The sequence below is a fragment of the Acanthochromis polyacanthus genome, chromosome 16 (genome assembly GCF_021347895.1).
Source record: "Acanthochromis polyacanthus isolate Apoly-LR-REF ecotype Palm Island chromosome 16, KAUST_Apoly_ChrSc, whole genome shotgun sequence".
NCBI classification, from domain to species: Eukaryota; Metazoa; Chordata; class Actinopteri; family Pomacentridae; genus Acanthochromis; species Acanthochromis polyacanthus.
Window position 1 is genome coordinate 9,189,313 of NC_067128.1, and position 21,800 is coordinate 9,211,112.

The following is a 21,800-nucleotide window of genomic DNA, read 5'->3' on the forward strand; positions in this document are numbered from 1 at the left end:
CAAGGTTTCAATTTGGAACCACATCTTGTCTTTCATTTTGAGATTATCAAAAGCAAATACACAGAAAAATACATGAGTAAAATTAGTAAAATTCACAAAAAATATTGGCACAAAGTATACTGCATGTGTAATATGAATAACTGTTTATATTTACACATAAACACATCATTTTACAAGTATTTGGTTTTTATCTAATGGAGGAAACTGTTCAATTTGAGTTAATAATATTAGATATATTTTTAAAATTAGATACAATTATTGACAGTTAATAAAAAGTGAAATATTGGTTGTATAATTTTAATGTTTGGTAAATGAGAGACAAAAATTTTGAACTCGTGTTTTCATTGACAATATTTGTATTCTGTCAAAATCAGACTATATTATGTGGAATTTTTTTGTATTATCTTTATTATTGTTTTTGTTGTTATTACATTAAATGTTTGCCTGTTTTCACACAAGTAAATATCCTTCATTAAAAATAAAAATCTTCTACAGAAATTTGGTTTTATTTCTGGAAAATTACCGCATTTTCACGAGACGGTTATTTTACAGTATTTCTTGGCAGAACAGCAGCAGCACTATTTTTCTACAGTGGAAATAAAGTATGACAAATAACACTCCCATGTATATTTAGATTGTAATTTAAGCTGTTCCTTCAATTCATTATCTTTAAACCCGGGGATTTTCCTCCCACTCTTATCACATTAAGTAGTACAAAGTGGGCTGACAAAGCAAGACTGCTCTTATTATGACCTGAGAAAGGTGCATTAATTGTGTAATATAGCTTCTCCGGGTAAAATTCTGCAGCAGCAGTACAGTAAACGAGAGAACCAGTGAGTGAGAAACACGGCCACTTCATCCTCCATAATCTCAGGGGAATACGCCTGCATCTCATCCCCCTGAGGGCAACCGGCTGCATTTTCCTCTGCTAAGCACGCTCTTAAATGGCTGAATTGTCTCACCGCTGATCAATGCAAAATTTCACCACACCCTGGTGTCTGCAGACCAGTTGGTTTTCCAGCTTTTTGTCTGAAGACAATCAGTCTGTGGAGCCTGACAGGCAGCAGACGTCAGAGCACCGGAGCTAAATGTCTCCGGCTCATTAAATATAGAAATTGGTGCAAGGATGCAAAAATAATTTATGCTTTAAGGAGATAAAGTGATGTATAGATTTTGACATAGTTCACAAAGAATTTCAGCCAAGTTCATCTTAATCTGTGCAGACAAGGGAACTTCCTGAGTCTCTGCCCCCATCTGCTGGTTCAACAACGCCTTGCAATCAAACACAAAAACTCCTCAGAACAGTAAACTTTTTAATAGATTTTTTTTTCAACTCACCAGTCACATTGCAGCCAACATGAAGATTTTTTATATTACCAAAATCATTGCAAAATGCAGTATCATAAATATATAGCAATCTCATATATACTTTTTTTTGTACACATTCATTTCAAAAGGTCCCTTCGTTGTAAAAAATAAGTGTACAACCAACCTAAAAACCTGATGGAAAATCTGAAAAATTCAGCGCAGTAATTTTCTAAGAAACAGATTTTAAATACAAGCGCCTCTATCTTTAGTTAAAACAGTCGCTACTATAAAGTGAAGATTGTTTTGATCTTGTTTCATTGGTGGAGAGACATTCTGATCATCTCGTGAGATATCAAAGAACCATAAAGTCCGCATGATAGAAACGTATATTTTGACATATATTCAATTAAATAAAGAATATAAAAAGGCAATATTGGCAAAAGCAGAAGCAGTACAGTATAAGTGCTTTTACAAAAAATAAACTTACTCTGAATATTTAAAAGATACGAATGTGAAAATATGGAGTGTGACTGCCGGCGGATGGTGTAAAGCTGAGTAACGGTCAAAGAGAGAGAGTTTGGATCATTTAAGGAGTGTGAGGATCAACGGGAGGATGTGAAAAGCGTTTCTCTTGTGCTTCTCATGGTGCAGCACATTGTTTTTTAATAAACTCCCTCTCTCCCTGATTTGTTCGCCACCTCTATTCACCCGTCACATCCTCTTCTCATTCATTTCCCTCCTTGTGTCGTCTCTCAGTGCCAGTCTTCGTCGTCGTCATCCTCCCCTTCAGACGAGTCTTCCTGGCCGCTGACATCCGCCTGCTCCATCAATCCGTTTCCATTTCCACCCTGATGAGCTGCTGCCGCTGCCGCTGCTTCCGCCTTCCTGGCTCGAGCTGCCGCCGCCGCCTTCTCTTCCTCCTCTTTCTGTCGCAGCGCTGCAGCCTTCTTCTCCTGCTCGGCGTGACTCTTCATGTGGGCACTTCGACTCTTCACTTTATAAAACACTCTGGAAGGGAAGAAAGTTTTGCAGCATTAAGACTAGTAGCACCTGTTTGGAATGTAAACAGTAAAAAGCGCCATGTTAAAGAGTAGAAAATGTCCTAAGTCTACTCGACTCAACACAAGAAATTTTATAAGTAATAATTTATCCCACGTTAAGAATTTAATACCAATATAACAGCTAATATTCATTATGTATTCTATTTTTTGTATGTTAGAGTCATATTGCAAAAAGGTCAAATTGTGGCATCATTGTTTAACTTACCAGAAAAGTATTTTCCAAACTGCTGAGCAAATTACTGTAAAGACATTCCTTGACTCCGCACCACTGCCTGCTCTGCTACAGGTGCTGCAGGCAGTGCTGAGAGTTTGGAAGCAATGAAATCATTCTGCCGGACAAACTACGCGATGACGGAAAAAAATGTAATTTATTTATACAAGTTCAGCTTCCTAAAATCCATACCGTCAAATCCACAAAGTTCTTATTAGTTAGTTCTTAGTTCTTATGCGTGCAATAGATATGCAGCTACTGACATATCTGTGAAACACCAATCTGTTTATGTTTCTAAGAGGTTGAAAGCCATTCCAGCATACATTAGGTGCCCCACTTGCTCAATAATACCTTATACAGTGGTCCCTCAGCATATCACGGTTCACTTTATCACGGATTGCATTTGGTATCGCAGATTTGTAGCTATATTGCAGGATTTTGCAGTATATAGGTATTTATTATAGTATATTTATTATTGTGATGCGCTGCATTGATGGTTGTCTACTTTTTATGCACTCTGCAACTAGCAGATGCTTTTATTTTGACACACAGAGACTAACAACAAAGAAAATGCGACAGGAAGCCATCAAACACACTTCACACTCACAGTGCTGACAACATAACACTTTACCAAAGTAACTAGCTTGACTAAACCACAGAAACATAATAAAACACAAACACTAATAACACTGTAACACTAAGATAAACCACAATAATGACAGTTAAACCCCCAACACCCTGAACTCCCATGGTGGATTGCAGCAAAACAGTTCAGTCATAGCTACTGGCTCTGCGATCGCTACATTATTTAGTTATTTATTTCAGTAAAATAAACATTTTTTAGCTTAAAAAAGTGAAAGCAATCAAAAAATATATAAAAAACTAATTGTTAAAACATATTAAAAGAATACTTAATCGACAGTGTTGCTCTGCAGTGTGGGAAGGGTTTGTAAAGCCTTAAAATATTTATAAATAAAAAAATAAATATGGTCACTACTTTGCGGATTTTCGTCCATCAGTCTGGAACGTAACTCCCACGATGGGCGAGGAATCACTGTATACTGAACAGATTATGTGAAAAATCGATGTAATCTTCATTTTATTTTCTGATTCTTTTGTTCAGACATAAGGTGAACAGATGTTAAATACCTTACTTATCTGTTCTCCTAACATCTGAACAAAAGAATCAGAAACTAAAATATCAACAAGAAGACATGATGAACGTTTTTGAGCTAATCTTCATTTTAACATGTATTAATAAATATGAGACATGGTTCAGAAACAAAACCAAAAAACAATTTAAAAAAAAGGCCCATTTTCTCTTTTTGTAGTACTATAGGACTATACAACAAAATCTCAATAAAAAGTCAAATATAAATAGATTTCATTATTATAAAATGATATTTGTTTTGTTTGCTTTGTTCTGGTAGTTCTTAAACCAATGTCTCCATTTCCTCTATGTAATTTCGTGGCTATATACATTTTAACTGTACTTCTTTTGAATGCTTATAACTTTAATTTTGCCTTACTTTATCTTCTATTAACATATTTCTGACCCACATTAGGTTGAACACAGACAGGTGAACCATGTGAATGTCTGTAGCTACAACAAACACACTCATGAGTCACTGCAGCTGCAAATGTCACAATCATTACTCGCCAGTAACACCCAGAACATGGCACAAACTCGTGTAAATCTTTTTACCTGCCACACTTCTTGCAGGGAAATATCGCATCGGGATCCTGCGGAGGCTTCGTTGGCACTCGGCTCTTCTTTGCCGCAGCCTCGGCTCGAGGCCTGTGAGGTGCTGACGGGTGATGAGTCTCCTTACTGACGGCGTCCGGCTCTTTGATCACCAGCACTGTTCCTGCCTGGAGCAACAAAACATGTGGATATTGACTGTTTTGCTCCATCAGCCACAGTAAGGCTCAACCGGTCTCATCGATACAAATCCATATCGTCTGAAGTTAAAATAACCGCAACGCAATCACAATCTCATTAGGCATGTTTATACATGACTGCAATAATGAGAAAAGGGGGTAACAGTTCAGCAAAGTGTACATTAGTTCAGGAAGAGCGTAACATGGTGTAGATACTTACATAGTCATGAGCCTGTAGTGACTGAGCAACCCTCGCCTGGTGGCTGCTATCATGGTCGTAAGAAGACTCCCTTTTCTCATCTCCATCCGCCTCTCCTTGAGTCAATTTTGAGTGCTGTGAACTCTGTGTGATGAGTCACAACAGGGGAGTTGGACAGAATGTTGCACATATTATTAAAATCTTCTCATATGTTAAAGGTCTAAGTTCAATAAGAAGATTTATTCCCTCACATTATGTCTGTGGGCCATTTCTGCTGCTCTACTTTCACTAAAATCTCTGTACTCCCACAGTCACATTTATATGTTAGACGTGCCTAAACTGGCATATTATCTGGCATAAAAATGACAAAATTACACCATTTATCATTGGAAAAATAACTGCAAAAACAAGAATGAATGTTGGATCTCTAACTCTCTAATCTCTTCAGACAAATCTAATCCTGATTTTTTTTTTTTATGGCCAATCACTTTATTCTGCATCTCATCTAAAACTAAAAAATTATCCATTGCACTAGTTAGACTCTACAAAAAACAAACAAACAAGAAAATCTGTGCAACTCTGCATAAATGAGAAGCTGCTAGTGACTCAGCTGCAACCGACAGTCATCAGACAAAACTCTGGAACTTTTAGCTGAACTGCAGGAAGTGTTTACACGGTGCAGAGAGGAGACAAGTACGATAAAGATGTAGAATTGTCAATTTTTTCCAGGCTCAAGGACAACCGAAGGAACTTAGGAAATCACGTATTGATTCAGATTATTTACATTTTTTTAAAATAGGGTCAAAGATATTCAACTTTTTTCTGTTTTTTTTCTTCTTATTTCTGGCATTCTAACTTTGTAAAATTGCACAAGAGACATCTTTGAGTTGTGTTAACTTCTAGCCATGGTTGTGCTGTTTCCTGAAAGGTGCAGGACTTCATGCTGAACGGAAAAATGAGCCCACAGCGGCTAAAAATATGACGGGAGCAAAAACAACTCGGGTTCAAATGGCTAAATTCCTTTTCAGACCTACTGATGAGCAACCCTCCTCCTCCTACTCCTTCCTGCCTCATCCTTTTTCTTCAGAATTCAAGGAAGTCTCTAGCAAAGATTCAGTCGGCCATCTGCTAACTCTGCTCTGCCATCAACAGCACCTACGCTCCACCTCCGCCCTTCAACTGGGACAAAACTCTGTGAAGATGCTCTTCAGTCTCTAAATTTAAAAAAAAAACTCTTCTAAAACCCATTTTAGAAAATAAATTTAATAACATTAACAGAATAATTGTAATATTTAACTACACACCAGTATAACACATTTTAGTAGGTTTGAAATGATTCCTCAAGTTATTCAAATACTTTGATTACTAAAATTCTCTGAATCGAGGCTTCATTTAATCCACTCCATACCAGACCCAGATCACTAACGGGTGGACTGCGGTACAAGTCCAGACTTCATCCTAGGTATACAGACCCGGACCTATAATAAATAAATTATGAGGGGACTTTAAATTTGATGGGACGCTTCTATTTTAACCGGTGCAGCTTTTTTAATGTTTGCAGCGTTAGTTTAGCAGATCAGAGTGTAACATGGTCAGACTTTCTTTGTGCGAGTCGGCTCAACAAAATCTCAAACCTCAGTCAGAGTTAACGGGTATGAAGGTGGATATCAACTTTGCTGATGCTTTCTGCTTCAAACTCGTCACACGAACAGGAGAATTTAACGCTTAAATTGACCCGTTTTCTGCACAACATGGACCGAAGGTGTTCAGCTGCTTCAGTCAACAGGTTGCTTTAATGGAGAACAATGAAGAACATAAACATTTAAAAAGCTTGACTGGAAAATACGTAAGACAGGAATGCTGATAGAAAACTGTTAAACTTGTGTTTATGTATTTATTTAACCGATCAATGCAGCCGATTATTTCTAACAGACAGCTGCACAATAAAACTATCAAACTTCATATATATGTAGGTCTGATACTGTCTCACAATGAAGGGAATCACTTTAATTTGTGGTCAAATCAAAGCGAAACTAATGTTATTTATTAAATATTCTCTCTAATAAAATGAATAAACTGATCAGTTCACTTATTTTTCTTCCATCAGCTGCAGTAACAGAAGAGTAAACTGGCCAAACATTAAAACATATTTTTGCAATTTCTCCATCACCAACTAAACACATGTGAGGTTCCCACGGCTTTAGTTTTAGTTGAATACCCCTGTACTATACTATATATGTACAATGCACCCGTACTATACTATACATGTACCATAACCCTGAACTATACTATACATTAATAATAACTTTATTTGTATAGCACCTTTCAGAAGAACATTCACAAAGTGCTTTGACAGGCAGAACTTAGTGATGAAAAGAGAAATAAAAGAGAACTTTACTGGCTGGCAAATCTATAAAAATGGGTTTTAAGAAGCGATTTCAAAGAATTTACTGATTCGGTGAGCCTTATCTCCTCAGGCAGGTCGTTCCAAAGCCGATGGGTCCTGATGGAAAAGACCCGGTAACCCTTGGATTTAAGCCTCGACTTTGGAACAACTAAGAGGGACCCACATGAGGACCCAAGGCTGCGCGAGGGGACGTACGGGGTTAGCATGTCTAAAATATAGCCAGGGGAAAGGCCCTGGGAAGCTAGAACAGAAGAGACGAGATGCCGTCCGTCAAAACAAGTAAGAAGCCTAGCTGCTGTGTTCTGGACCAGTTGGGGGTGGGAGAGGGATTTTTTTGGTATACTTGATAAAAGAGAGTTGCAGCACAGGGGTATATATGCACAATGCCCCTGTACTATAATATACATGTACAACACACCGCAGATGTCCATCCATGTTCAGCCAGGACGGTTATTTCTGTTGCACACCGCGCTCACTTCTGCTTTTGATGCTTTAAATCCTATTACTCGATTAATCACCAGAATAACCGACAGAATACTCGATTACTAAAATAACTGATAGCTGCAGCCCTACATTAGAGCCAAGTGAGCCCCTCTCTACCTTAACGTCCACCACAGCCTCCGTGTGCTTCTCCATGGGTGAATCCGGAGGTCCGAAGCTTAAGATGCCGCTGCGTCCGACCTTCACCTGCTTCTTGTAGGTGTAGTAGTACTCTACACACTGAGCCACAGTCTTAGTCCGCACCTTTGAATGATACAAGAAACACGAACACGCAGGAATAATTCAACAGTTTCATGTAATTTCCAATGAGACACTTAGAAGGTGCAGATTTTGTAGCAGATAATGATTAAATATGTGAATAAGGACTATTTCCGTTGTTACTCTGCGATATAAAATACATTTCCTATGAATTTGGTTCCTTCTTGTCACAGTCATGATGTGAAAAACTGAGTAATTTTCCTTTCTTTTGCAGTTGAAAGTTTTACATTTTAAAGTTTGGGCTTCTGTTTGTGTTGAGAGAAGAAAAACACGTTTTCAACAACCTCTAATCTAGTAATGGCTGATTGTTTAACCCTCATGTTGTCCTTACCAAAAAATGTTGTTGCCTTGTCTGAAAAAATGTCCAAAAATTCAGAAAAAAATTCCCAAAATTTATAAAAATTTGCAAAATCTTCAGGACGAAAATTCCTAAAAAGTTTCCCTCAGAAGTTTTATTTTTTTCTGAATTTTCGGAATTTTTTTTTTCAACCAAAAAAATGTTCAAAAATTTCCAAAAAAATTTGAAAATGTGGAAGTTTTCACTGTGAAATTTTATTTTATTTTTTCCACATTTTTAAAACTTTAAAACAGGTCAATTTGACCTGCAGGACGACAGGAGGGTTAAAGTGGGAAGAAGTTATTGATGCTACACTGAGCACATTTAATCACACTCAAATGTATTTTTGGATTTATTTACATTGACCTGTAATTGTTCCTGCTGCAGGGTAAAACTAATGAGCATACCAGTTTCTGCACCAGGAAGAAGTCCTTCCTGTAGGCTGAGATTCCCTTATTGAAGTAGCGCTTCTCCTCTGGAGTCCAGCTGTCGGAGCCTGAGAGGGAAACAGATGCAGGGAAGTTAAATAAACACAGAAAATTTGCAGGGAAAATGTAAGAAAAATGAAGAGAAGGAAATACATGAGAGTAGACACAAATGGCTAAAACGAAAAAGCTCGTTCACCTGAGTAGTGATAACCTGCCAGGTGATGGCCTTTGGGGTAAATTGGGTCTTGAAGCATCAAACGTTCCAGTGTTTCCTGAAAATCAACAACACAGTGAGCAGAGCTGTTCTTCATTTCGGTGCCTTAACTATGCAGGACGTACAACAGCAAGAACTACAAATTCACACTGAAAAAAATGAATGCAATTAATGCATTTTGAGATTTTGACCAAACTTTGCTGCTGTTTCAGGAATTTAAATTAATTTTAAAAGAATTTCTGCAAACCGAGCTGCTCATTTGAGTCATTATCAGTCAGTTTACTCACAAGGAAATCGCCTCCGCATTCATGTAAACAGTGCAAAGCCAGCTCCTGATTGGTTCCTCCTCCTCTCAAAACACTGGAACAAGCCATGCTCATCAAATCCTCCACTAGAGAGAGAGAGAGAGAATAGAAAGTGAGGCGGCGGCGGTGACAAAAAAGCTTGTTTAAAATAAAACAGCAGACAGCGGATCGAGTGTAACGTGAGATACTAACTGCTCTCCAGGTCGCCATGTTTGAGCTTGGTATCATCCACAGGAAGCCAAACCAAGTCTGCTTTGTGCGGGTCAAACTGCGAGGAAGGTTGATCCTGCAAATCAGGTATTTCTGCCTGGTACTTCAGCCCGATGTTGATACGCCTGGACACAAGGTTGAGTTATGGAGATGTGAGAAACACGTCGCGGCGAAGAAAGCTCAGAAGTTTGTTAAGCTGAGGTGGAACTTACGGTTCAAGGCTAACAGGTGTGGCATCAGTGATCAAAGGCAAGACAGGAGGCGTAATTTCTGAACTCGCTGAAAGATACGAATGAAAAAGCAATTGTTGGCTGACTGGCAAAGCCTCATTAAGTTGACGAATTAATGACTGGAACTGCAGCAAGCCTAAAGCAGCAGGTGGGACTTACTGGAACGCAACAAGCTGCGCGCCGCCGATTTGGGCGTCACCGGCGGCGGCAGGATCTGGTTGCTCACGGCGATGTTGGTCAGGAAGGCGGAGAAGTAGAGTCCCGAGCCCTCCCTCACAGGCGACAGGATGGGTGGAGGCGTGTACGGAGGCAGGGTGAGGGGGTTGTCGGGCAGCCGGACCGGAGAACGCAGGTTGCTCTGGTAGGAGGTGATGCTGGAGTAGACGGATGGGGGGATGAAGGTGGAGGGTCTGGGGGGAGGGATGATGAGCGGCTCGGGCCGAGGGCGGCGCTTGAATTTTGCTTTTCCGTCCTCATCCAGGCCCGAGTCGCTTTCCCCATCCTGTGCGGAAGAGGGATTGAGGTGCAATTTAAAATGAAACCACAACTATACTTTGTTTCATTGATATCGATCATTTCTGATAAGAAAGTTTGTTTTTTTTTTGCTGGTTTGACCCTCGTGTCGTCCAGCAGGTCAAGATTGACCTGTTTAAAAGTTTGAAAATTTGGAAGAAAAAAAAAAATTTCACAGTGAAACTTCTGATGTCTACATTTTCAACATTTTGGAGTAATCTTTGAACATTTTTAAGTGGGAAAAAAAGAAATGTTAAAAAAATTTTCTTAAGAACATTCACAAATGTTTGTGAAGAAAAAATATCACAAGTTTTACTGATATATATAATCACTTTAGATATTTTTAGGATTTTTTGGAAGATTTTTGCTTATTTTTTGAAAATATTTACAAGAATTTTCTTGCCAAATTTGGTTGCTTTTTTAATATAAAACCTTCAAGGGAATTTTTTAAAGAATTATTGGAATTTCCTTCCTGAAGGTTTTGCAAGTCTTCAGAAATTTTTTTTAGACAAGAAAATAATACTTTTTGGGGCCCGTAAATGAAGACAACAGTTGGGTTAACTGCAAGTGAACCTGTGCTTGTATGTGCTTATCAAATATATATACCTGCTTGTCGAAAAGCCTCAAAAACTCACAAAAATTGTCCTCATCTGCAGTGGTCTGGCAATTTTTTTGAGGAGGGGTAAGAGGAGTAATTCATGGACATAACTACTTCATGAATGGAGACATAAATCATGATCAATAATGTTTTCATTTACCCCAAAACCTGCCAGAAGGTTTGAATAGCATGCTGTCGTTAGAAAAAATTAAACAAACGGCACAATCACACAATTTCTTAATCCAGGGGTGTCAAACTCATTTTAGTTACAGGATCACATTCATCTGAAGTGGACTGTACCAGTAAAATGAGAGCATAATGACCTATAAATAATCACAACTCCAAATTTTTCCCTTTAGTGCAAAAAAGTTGGAGGACTTGCAGTAAAGGGCCGTGAGCTGGAATCAAACCCAGACCACAACATCGGGGACTACAGTCTCTGTTTACAGGATGCCTGCTCAACCTGTAGAGCTATCTGGGTGCCCGAAAAAATCTAACTCAGTGTTGGGATATTTCATTTGAAATACATCATGCTACACGACTCATTTAAATGTCACCAAAAAATAACCATTTGCAACAACTAGAGTATGCAAAAAACACAAAAATATACACAAATGTGAAAGTGTTAGCGACTCAGCTACAACCAAAAGTCACATGACAAAACCCCTCAGCTGAACTGTGGGATGTGTTCACACAGAGCATGTACAAGCTAAGTGTAAAAGCAAAATGGAGAAATATAGACTGCACACAGCGCCACAGTTTTTACCAGAATTAATTGAAAATGCAGCCCTTTCTTTTTTATGATTTATGCCATTATAACTATGTCATAAAGCACATTCAACATTCTGAGTTCTCTCTGCTTCTAGCCATGTTTGGGCTGTTTCCATTGAGGTGCAAGACTTTATACTGAAGTGTCAAATGAGCCCACGGTGAGTAAAAATATGACAAGAGGGAAAAAAAAACATCCTGAAACTGGTTGTGGTTCAGATGGTTAGCTCAGATCCGGACTGTGATAGCATCTATAGTCTACGTTTTTTCAACTATAGCATTCTGCATTTAGCTCTCTATAAAGCTGCTCTTTTATTGTCAGTGGCAGAGTTTGAGCTTCTCACACACGGGATTTACACAAAGGATTGTAAAAACAAAAGGGTCCTTAAGAAATCAGGTAACTTCACTGAAATCGTCACAGACATTTTGACTTCAGCTATCAAATTATGTTGCACCCATCTGTTTTTAAGGACATATTTTAACAATTTAAATCGCGGTGTTGTGTTTTCAGGAATATACGGTCCTATTATTAAGCTTTACAGTGAATGTCTTTTTATGATCCTGTTAGAAATAAGTGTGTCTGTCAGCAATCCATCAACTAAACCCAAAAATATCAGCATATTTTTCCCATTTTACTTTGGAATAACCATGAATTTCACAAAGTCGGTCATGTGGATTATGGAACTTGTGAGTCATGTTATCATGTAATTCACTACAGACCAGTCCGGATTTCAGCAGCACATCTCTGCTGCTTCTCAGCAGATGTTTTCCAGACAAAAAGCCTCAAAAGGTTTGACCTCTGCGAAGCTTTTTTGTACACATCAGAATGCAAACTTTGAGGCTGCTTGTGTAACCATGTGGGGATGCATTGTTATCGCTCTAAAAGCTGCATTTTAAGGAGATCTTGAGGTAATTACATAATGTGGTGCGAGTGTGCGTAAACACCTACAAACATGACTTTTGGAAACGTTTCAGTATGGAATGAGCAAACGGACAATCTTAAGAGTTTCTGGAGAAGTTGGTAAGTAAATAACGAGACCACCAGTCACTCTGAGTACTCACAATGATGCAGCTACCGCCAGTTTGAAAGCAACGGAAATGAAAGCAGGAGAACTAACCTGGCCAAAACTGTCAGTCATGGGGTTTCTGAGCGATCGCCGGCGCGCCACGATGACGGAGGGTTTGCGATCAGACTGTCCTGCAGGCCGCTCACCCTGACCGAGGCGTCCCTGAGCCCAGCCGCCCTGAGGGTCCATCTGGCTCCGGTGCACCGGCACAGACACCGGGATGACCAGAGGCACCATGCTGGCCTGTCTGCCCGACGGACCGTCTTCCTGCTGGGGCAAAAAGGAGACGAGGAGAGGTGGGACAAGAGAATGCAGCAGGGAGGTTGAGGAAGTAGCAGGAAAATGGAAACAGGATCGAGACACAGAAAGAGGAAGACAGTGAGAGTGCACATGGTCATCTACACGTCTCATTCGCTTTCAAATGAACGACGACATTAATCCATTTAATTCCTGTATGAACATATATATATATATATAGTATTTTAATACATAAAATACTTTAATGGTCATTATCTACCCAAGTTGTCTGTGAAAAGTTAAACAACATGGTGAAACATGCTCATTATATGAGTAATAACACATCTTTAAAAGTCTTATTACTGAAGGTTATTCCATTTACAGTGTTATAAAATAGAGCAAAGCATCATAAAATCCCATTTAAGATGCTTAACCCTCGTGTCGTCCTGCAGGTCAAAATTGACCCGTTTTAGTTTGAAAATGTGGAAAAAAAAAAAAAACGTTCATAGTGAAACTTCTGATGTCCACATTTTCAATATTTTTGGGAAATTTTTGAACATTTTGTGGTGAAAAAGAAGACATTTTAAAAATGTTTCTTAGCAACATTCACAAAAAAAAAATCAACCAAAATCCAGCGAATTCCGCTGAATTTTGGTTGATTTTTTTGTGAATATTCGTAAAGAAAATAGAAATTTTACTGATATATACGTAATCACTTTAGATATTTTAAGCATTTTTTGGAAGATTTTTACTCATTTTTTTTGAAAAATATTTACAAGAATTTTCTTGTCAAATTTGGGGGATTTTTTAAAAAAAAAATGTAACTTTTAAGGAATTATTGGAATTTTCTTCCTGAAGTTTTTGCAATTTTTCAGAAATTTGGGGAATTTTTTTTGCTGAATTTTTTAATTTTTTTCAAACAAGGAAACAATATTTTTTGGTGCCCGTAAATGAGGACAACACGAGGAACCAGCAAATATCAGTCATTTTTGGTTGATTGAAGGATTGCTTTATATTTTTCTATAGCTAAATTATTCAAATAATGGACTAATTATATCAACTAAACTAACATAACTGAGATACAATAGTTTGTTAGTTTTAAAGGCTGAGCAGAAAGTTTTAAAGAAGTCTCTCTTTTTTTTTTTATTAAATGACCCATGTTGTTTTATCACCACGTCTCCAGGATGTTTCTAGAACGTGACCACACCTCCCTGGCATTTCTGGTGAAGCCGATACAATTTTCAACTGAATTCTACTAGTGGCAAAAGAAACCATAAATCATTTTTGTGATTTATATTTGTGGTGAAGTTCGGAACAAGAGGTAAGACACTGAGAGCTTATCCTATGACCCAGAAAAGTGCTGCTTCCTAACCACAAACACAACAGCTCTGGGGTTGTGAATATTAAACCTGTTTGGCTTGTGCTGGGGAGAAAAGCTGTGCAGGTTGACAGCTCTGCCCCTCCCTAGCTCTGCTGAATGACTGGGACAAGGCCCGAGGAATGTGAAGGTGTGCAGACATGCAGCTGCACCAACTGTACATCCAGTGTGCAAACTCTGCACAAAAAAAAAACCTGCGACCAAGAGCCTCGTAAGCCCCTCAGGGAAGAGCAAGAATTGTCCCTGCGCTGGTAGCAAAAGCAAAGGACAAACTGCATTTTACCAGCCATTGTGTTTACCGTCTGTGTAACAACGCCGCTAAGGAGAAAATCAAGAAGGTGGCTCTAGTGGGTGTGCCACTTCAGAACGCAAACATTATAAATCCTGAATAACGAGGTTAAGGGTATCACCTTTCTCATAAAATAAGAGCAATCTTTAAGATCCAAAAGGAGGATTCTTCAAATGACAGCTGATATTCAGGTTGCACCAGAATGCCGTGTGTTCAGCGTGACTGTGCACACTCGTAAAAATGGCTGCAAATCGCTGAGACTCGACAGATGTAGGAGTGGAGTAAACAGACCCAAGAAAAGGATTTTGTAAACCTTAGGGAAGTTCTGCACAGAAACAGGGTTCTTCCTCTTTGTGGAAACTGCTCGCCAACTTTGATAGAATTTGCTCTCCCTTGCACATATTAGCTACCTTTGCAATTCCCTCTCGAGTAAACGAAGCTTCAGGCTCAGTTTAACAGTACAGGTGTCATAAATGAATAATAAACCCGCTACAGCAGCAGATTGAGTGATTTTTTAACCTTGATTATTTTAGCAGGAAGAGACTCCATTTCTGACGCCTTCTGGGCAAGAGTCTCCAGGTTGATCTCCTTGGACGCCCTCCTTCTCCTGCGGGTGATCTGGATGACTCCTCCTGTAGACACTTGGCTGTCCACTCCTTTCACGGTCTGCACACCTGTCACTCCGTTCTGGGAAGGTGGAAGCTCTTTGGAGGCTTGAGACCAGATGTTTGTTGAAGGGGGACCCAGTGGGGACTGTCCATCTCTGGAAAGGCGACGTGAGCGTCGAGGGGCGGCGGGTGCTGCATCTCCGGCCTCTGAAGCAGCCTTTTCAGGGCATGAATCCGTCACATCTGCTCCATCCAGGGTTTGATTCTCCAGTTCCTGCTGCGGCTCTGCTGACGGGTCATCTTCTTTTTTCGTCGATGTGTCAGGAGGACGAGGCTCAGGAGCCTGAAAAGCTCCAAAGTTTTGGGTCTGTTGCTGTTTTGGCTGCACCTGTGGTTGTGTGGTTTCTTGCTGTGGCACATTTTGTTGCTGCAACTGCTGCTGCATTTGCTGCATTTGTTGCTGTCGCTCCTGTAGCTGTTGCTGGTGATACTGTTGCTGCATTTGCTGCAGCATTTGCTGCTGTTGGATTTGCTGCTGCTGCTGCTGCTGTTGCAGATGTTGCTGCTGCTGCTGCTGCTGCAGTTGAAGTTGATGCTGCTGATGCAACTGTTGTTGCTGCTGATGCAACTGTTGTTGCTGCTGCTGCTGCTGCATTTGTTGCTGCTGCATCTGGTGGAGAAGCTGCTGCTGAGTCTTGGGCTGCTCGCCGTACGACATGTTGGGCATCGGCTTGTTACCTGGAAACACAGAGTAATACCCGGATGAGAACTGCTGCTTGTTGGGTCTGAACGTTGCCTGGAAGGGCTGCAGTATGGAGCCCTGCACAGAGTGCGACGGCACGTGCGGCTGTCCCTGCAGCTCCACGCCTTTGTGGCCATGTTGGTAGGCCTGCAGCTGAGCCTGGTGCATGGCGGCGGCGGCGGCATGCTGCTCCCAGTCCAGCCCCCTCGCCTGAGCTGGAGGCTGGTTGGTATCTCTGTAAACCTCCACGGGTGCAGGCAGCTGATTCTCCCCTCCCATCGGCAAAGCCACGCCTTCGTGGACCCCTTTATGGAACGCCATCTGACCTCTAACGTTCACTCCACCCATGTAAGGGCCGAAGTTCTGCCCCCAGGTTGTCACCGGAGCTTCCTGGGACCAGCCGGGGGCCTGTATGGAGTCCTGGTGCATCCATTTTACTGGAGCAGCCTGTTGATAGTGTGGTAGACTTTGGGGCCCTTTTTCTGGGTTATAAACACCAGAGCTGCTGGCGGAGTCACTGTGGCTCGACTCTAAAGCCGGAGGTCCCATGCCATAATAAACCTCCCCTGAATGCTGCACGCTCTCTTTCATGGCTGCAGCCCGGTGTTTGCCGCTCTTGTCAGTATTAACTTGAGGTGGAAGACTCATAGTAATATCAGAAATGCTGTTGGGAGTCAGAGCTCTCACTGTTGATCTCTGTGCTGCTGTAGTGTGCTCTCACCGCCCTTGGTCGCGAAATTCTTTAATTGTGTGTTCAGAGGTATATGGGAGGAAACATAAATCCCAGAGGAAAGTGCAGGGTGGGGAACATGCAGCCCTCCTTCAAGAATCAAATCTGAGGTTTGCAGTCCATTCTTCTCATCCTCTGTGGAGACCTTATGAGAGAAGCAACATGTTAGACACTGTCCAGAAAGGCAAGCACCAAAGTTTTCAGTGTCGTCTGCAGCAAAGAGGAAACTGAGGCCTACACCAGCAAATGGCCCTGTCAGTTAAGTTCAAGCATACAGGCCTGTAGAAGCGAGCACAAGCAGAGGAAAGCCTAGGTTTCGATATTTACGTCCAGGTGCGTGCAGAGAGGACATTACGAGCAGAAGTTTGGAGGCAGCAGGCAGCAAGGAGGCGCTTACAGTGCAGCTGCCATTTGGCACAACGAGAAATACAGGAAACGAAGGGGCTCATGCAATCACCCGAGCGATAGCCAGTGATGTTATGTTAACAATCAGCAATAAGGAAGCGCCCGAGGAACAGAGTGCTGTTAGGCAACACGGCAGATTAGTGAGCATTACTTCAACACAGTGTATTAACCTTATCAATGGTGCGCGCAGCTCTCCATGGCCAGCTCCATGGAGCCACTTTGGTCTCGATCAAAGTCGACTGCATGCAGCTCCATGAAGGGGATCGTGCGCAGCAAATGTCATAACTCTGACAACTTTCCCTCGAGTTTCACGATGCACAATATGGCGCACAAGCGAGTTCACAATCCCACGAAAAATACGCTCCAAAGTCCGGGCGCGGCGGAGCGGCTCATTAACGCCGCAGTCACAATGTTGCACAGTGTATCCGTAAAACTGTACACTTCCAGGAAAACATGTCCACAACTTTCTCCCCCCGCACCGACGAGTAAACCACACATGAGACGGCGACTGTGTGAAAACTCCGCCGTGCAGCGGCCCGCTCGGGTATTTCCGCAGATTTCTACGTCGCCGCAGCGCGTTCAGAGCCGCGGTTTAGCCTCGTCCGGAGTGCGTGAAGCGCTGCGAAACTGCGCAAACACGCAGAAAGTTGCGCGTCCCCGAACGCACCGCCTCACCCCAAAACAGCTCAACTCACATCCTGTTATCCAATCCGATTGTCTAGCCACTCCCAGAGCCGTGTCCGTGTGCGTTTGTTCTGCTGCCCGGGCGGTGCCGGAGTGCGGAGACGGAGCTCTGCACACCGACGCAGTTTGTCGCTGGTTAAAAATCAGGGCCGCAGCCAGGAGTTTAGAAATGCTGAGGTCAAATCCAAGCAGCCCCTGCAAACTCACCGTTTACAAGAGACCTTAAATTCCATTAAGGTGAGACACTGCAGGCGAAAACAACGTTTTTCATGCATGCATAACGTGTTCTTTTAGATTAGTGCAAAGAAAACATAGAAAACACACATTTACCGGCTTATTTTGCAATACAATGGACTTCGATGCAAATTAGGCCCGAGTAATGATAAAAAACAGAATTTGCATATGTAAAGATGAAATTTCAGGAAACTTTTCATGCAGAAAATAATGTTCAAGCCATGGTAAAATCTGCACATTTTTTTGTACTGCTGGCATCTTGCACTTTTACAGTTATATTTATTCCACAAGCCACTTTATGTCATTGTTGTTTGTAGCATAGTAATACTGTATCTATTAATTTTCATATTTCATTCTTGTATTGTACATGTTGTTGTTGTTGTTTTTGTTATTATTATTATTACTTTACATATGTTTAGTGCTGCTGTGAAAGATGTTGCTGCTGTAACAATGGAAATTCCCCTGGCGTGGGGAACAATAAAGGATTATCTTATCTTATTTTATCTTAAGTTAAGTAATTCAGACATTATTTTCAAAGTATTGCATTTTACAGTGCATGTCTTTCAATTTTGTTTTCTTAAGTTGAGTTTTTTAATCATTATTATTATTTTCATCTCAAAATTTGACCCAAAAATCTCAACATTATTGCTGTGTTCCAATTTTTCATTTCCTTTAAGCACATGCTGCCCCCACAAGTACATACTGTTTCATGGAGTTTGCATACAACTGGGACATAACACTTCGTCATAAAATTGTATATATGTGACATATGTGCTAGGATGATGGCCCTTAATCCTGAAAGCATCCTAGCTGAAAAATCCAACTAGATGTAGTAACACATCCAGGTATTACTACATTAAACTACATTTGATGTACATTTGGGATATACTAAATCTTTTTTTAGTGTACTATACAGTAAAGTAGAATGAATATTGAAATAATCCCTATGTGTCTGCAGCAGAAGAGGCTGAGGTTTCAGGACTCTACTTCTAGGACCCTTGTTTTCACAACAGCACCACCTACTGAACTGGATGATGGCTAAAGCGTGCCTCTTGTGGTTTTAAAACTTTATTCCACACAACTTTTAAAGGTTTATTTCAGCCAAAATACCACTTTCTGTCCCAGTATTTTAAAACATTTATTAGAGCTACACAGAATTTAAAAAAAAAAGACTTTAAAGGTTTATTGCAACCTAAATACAATGTTCTGTCCTTCATTGCTAACAGCTGCATGTGGGGTAAATTCAATAATGAGATTTTCAAAGAACTCATAACTTGGATACAATGATAAAATGAAGTGTCCACCTCTTTCGGTCCTGCAGTAAAACATCTATTATAAGTAAAGGAAACATCTATTAAAGCAGTTAAGTTAACAAAGGATGATTTTCTTTGCTCTGGTCAGAGCTGTACCCATGATCTCAGCATTTTTATCCCTTCCAGGTTTCAGCTTTCTGAGCAATTTCAATGCACAGCTGATTGGGTTTCAACAAAATGTCAAGCATTTCATATCCGAGACTTTTTTACAGGCCAGAGCTGCTGACTTCTTGTTGGAAAAACTAAATCTTTAAATGTTATTGACCAAAAATATTAATTTCTGATATTAAAAAGACTAGTTTTAAAGGGATTTGAGTGTGTCACATGATGAACACAGAAACTGAAATGAGCCAGTTTGGTCGCTATGTCAAACTTGTTGCTTGGCATCAACACAGTGGTTCTAAGAAAATGAACATGAGATTTTGTTTCTGTTTGTTCATGCAGTGCTGTCATGTGTGTGAACATGGCGGCCTTAGAAAGGTGTGCACATACCGATCAGCCACAACATTATAACCACTGACAGGTGAAGTGAATAACATCAATCATCTTGTAATAATGCAACGTTGTTCTGGGAAACCTTGAGTCCTGACAGTCATGTGGACGTTTGACATGTAGCACCTGTCTAAGCATTGTAGATCAAGTAACCCCCAACCCCCATGGCAACAGCAGTCCTTGATGTCAGTTGCCACCCTCAGCTGGACAATGCACCCCGACACACTTGTTGTGCAAACTGAGGAGACTTTAGTCCAGACTTTAACATCTAAGGAGACTTTAGTCCAGAGTCTAACATTTGAGGAGACTTTAGTCCAGAATTTAACATCAGGGAATACGACAGAGCTAAAGTGTTCACTCAGGTTCTACATTCTTCAGATCCAAATCTTATTGAGCATCTGTGGGATGTGCCAGGATAAGCCTGATCTACTGTAGGTCTGTGCCACCCTGCAACTCATGACCCACTGGGTCAGAGGAGTTTTAGCAGCATTAAGGGGGCCAACACAATATTAGACAGGTGGTCATAATGTTATACCTGATCAGTGCATATATACAGTATGTATGGAATATTGCTTCCTTCAGAATCTATGTCTGACTTTCTCCATCCGTCCCTTCTCTACTCACTGCAGCTTAAGTACTCCAGCTCACCTTGAACTCTGCTTGAACGTTGTAAAATTACTTGACGCTACACAATGGCAGGATGTATTGGAGTAATTCATTTGAACTGGAAGCTGATTCTAAGAAAGACTACTGATGCATGAGACCTCACCTCTGCAAGTCAACAAGATTGGTTCTTCAGGTTTGTTATGTATAAAACCACAAAGTCTCAAACAACTAAGTACACACTACATTGGAAATTGGTTTGGTAATGCAAAACCTTCGTCATGTGGCAATTTGTCTGAGAAAACTTCCTGTCTGAAATGATTTCTAAAGGTGGAATTTTGAACATTCAAGTGTCTGGTTGCAGCCCTCACTGACATGCCAACATCCAGCAGCCTGTTCTCGTGTTTCTTTTGTCATCTGTGGCATCAAGTCATAAGAGAATAAAACTGCATTTTAGGCCAGATTTTTAGTGCCACTGTGGTGTCTATGTACTGGTCACACTATCTGATCATGGTCCTTTAAGACTATACCTGGCTAAAGTGTGGAATAACTCAAACTTTTGTACACAGTTGGCTACATTTACCCATTTTCTGACTCAAACAACAGAAACTAGATTTTTAATTCTTGTCCAAGTTACAAAAAAAAGTCAATTTCCTTGCTTCATTTAGATATTCGTTCACTTTATATGATGTGTTATCGGTATTTTGTCGAGGGAACCAGATTTTCCCTGGTGAGTCCTCCCTTCCCTTCAGTATTCAGAACTGTGCAAGTATAAGTTTTTAGATTGTCCTATACATATGCATAGTATTCAGGAAAGAAATGAAGTTTGTTGTGACCCCAAGTGCCAACACAAAAGTACACACAAAAAACCCTAAAACTATGTAATAAAAATGTACAGCAGTCACACCCACATATTGCACTGAGACAGTAAATGGTAGGCAGAATCAGCTTCATTGGTTATTTGAACAAGGAATTTGACTCTAGTGTTTTCGTTGCTGTCAGAGTACACAAAATAAAACACACGTGCCCTTATACCAGGGCAAGGGCAGGTTACATCAGAAAAAATAGTGTTTCTACTGTATAGAGCTGTAGATATGTGTAAAAAAACAACAACAATGTTTTACAGTCAACCAGAGTTTTAGCGCAAAATTAAAATGAACCAAACTTTAGTGCAAAACAGAGCTATTAACAATAAATACAGATTTATCAACACCTTATCTACATGAGGTAGGTAGAGGAAGGTGCACAGAAGACAGTGTTTCTGTAATGAAAATATATACAGATAATGCATTATAGTATATACAGTGTGTACAGTGGTTCAGGGTTGGGCTATTCAGAATGAGCTGATCCTGATTGATTTAAATTTTCTGTAGGGTGATGGTCTGTGGGGAGAAGTAGTGACTGTGTGTGGCTGTTTTGGTGTTCAGAGCTCTGTAGCACCAACCAAGGGGGAGTAGTGGGAACAAGTTCTGCTCAAGGTCTGCTTACTCTGGACATGTATACGTCCTGGATGGAAGGCAGTTTGGTCCCAGTGATGTTTTTCTGAAGTCCTGACTGTTCTCTGTAGTGTGTCTCTGTACATTTTGGAG

The 21,800-nt window shown here is 40.5% G+C and overlaps 1 protein-coding gene across 2 annotated transcripts; it reads right to left on the bottom strand.

The window, feature by feature from the left end:
* Window positions 1-1,300: 1,300 nt before the first annotated feature.
* Window positions 1,301-17,828, bottom strand: mideasa (mitotic deacetylase associated SANT domain protein a). Of its 2 annotated transcripts, none has more exons than XM_022207394.2 (13): window positions 17,056-17,828; window positions 14,920-16,625; window positions 12,548-12,766; window positions 9,710-10,052; window positions 9,533-9,599; window positions 9,303-9,445; window positions 9,093-9,196; window positions 8,788-8,863; window positions 8,571-8,659; window positions 7,668-7,811; window positions 4,682-4,804; window positions 4,286-4,452; window positions 1,301-2,316 (listed from the first exon to the last, which is right to left on the bottom strand). In XM_022207394.2, exons 2-13 carry the CDS (start codon window positions 16,396-16,398, stop codon window positions 2,061-2,063), a joined length of 3,210 nt encoding a protein of 1,069 aa, XP_022063086.2. In that variant the 5' UTR covers window positions 16,399-16,625; window positions 17,056-17,828; the 3' UTR covers window positions 1,301-2,060. The 2 variants fall into 2 exon arrangements, with proteins under 2 accessions (XP_022063086.2, XP_022063088.2); XM_022207396.2 differs by having other exon boundaries at window positions 12,548-12,763; window positions 17,056-17,827.
* Window positions 17,829-21,800: the final 3,972 nt, after the last annotated feature.

Bases quoted from the DNA above. Each gene is read 5' to 3' on its own strand.
- mideasa (XM_022207394.2), bottom strand. From the start codon at position 16,398: ATGAGTCTTCCACCTCAAGTTAATACTGACAAGAGCGGCAAACACCGG. The intron at 10,053-12,547 runs GTTAGTTCTCCT...TCTTCCGCACAG, and splicing joins TGACTGACAGTTTTGGCCAG to GATGGGGAAAGCGACTCGGG. The intron at 8,864-9,092 runs GTGAGTAAACTG...GTTGATTTTCAG, and splicing joins AATGCGGAGGCGATTTCCTT to GAAACACTGGAACGTTTGAT.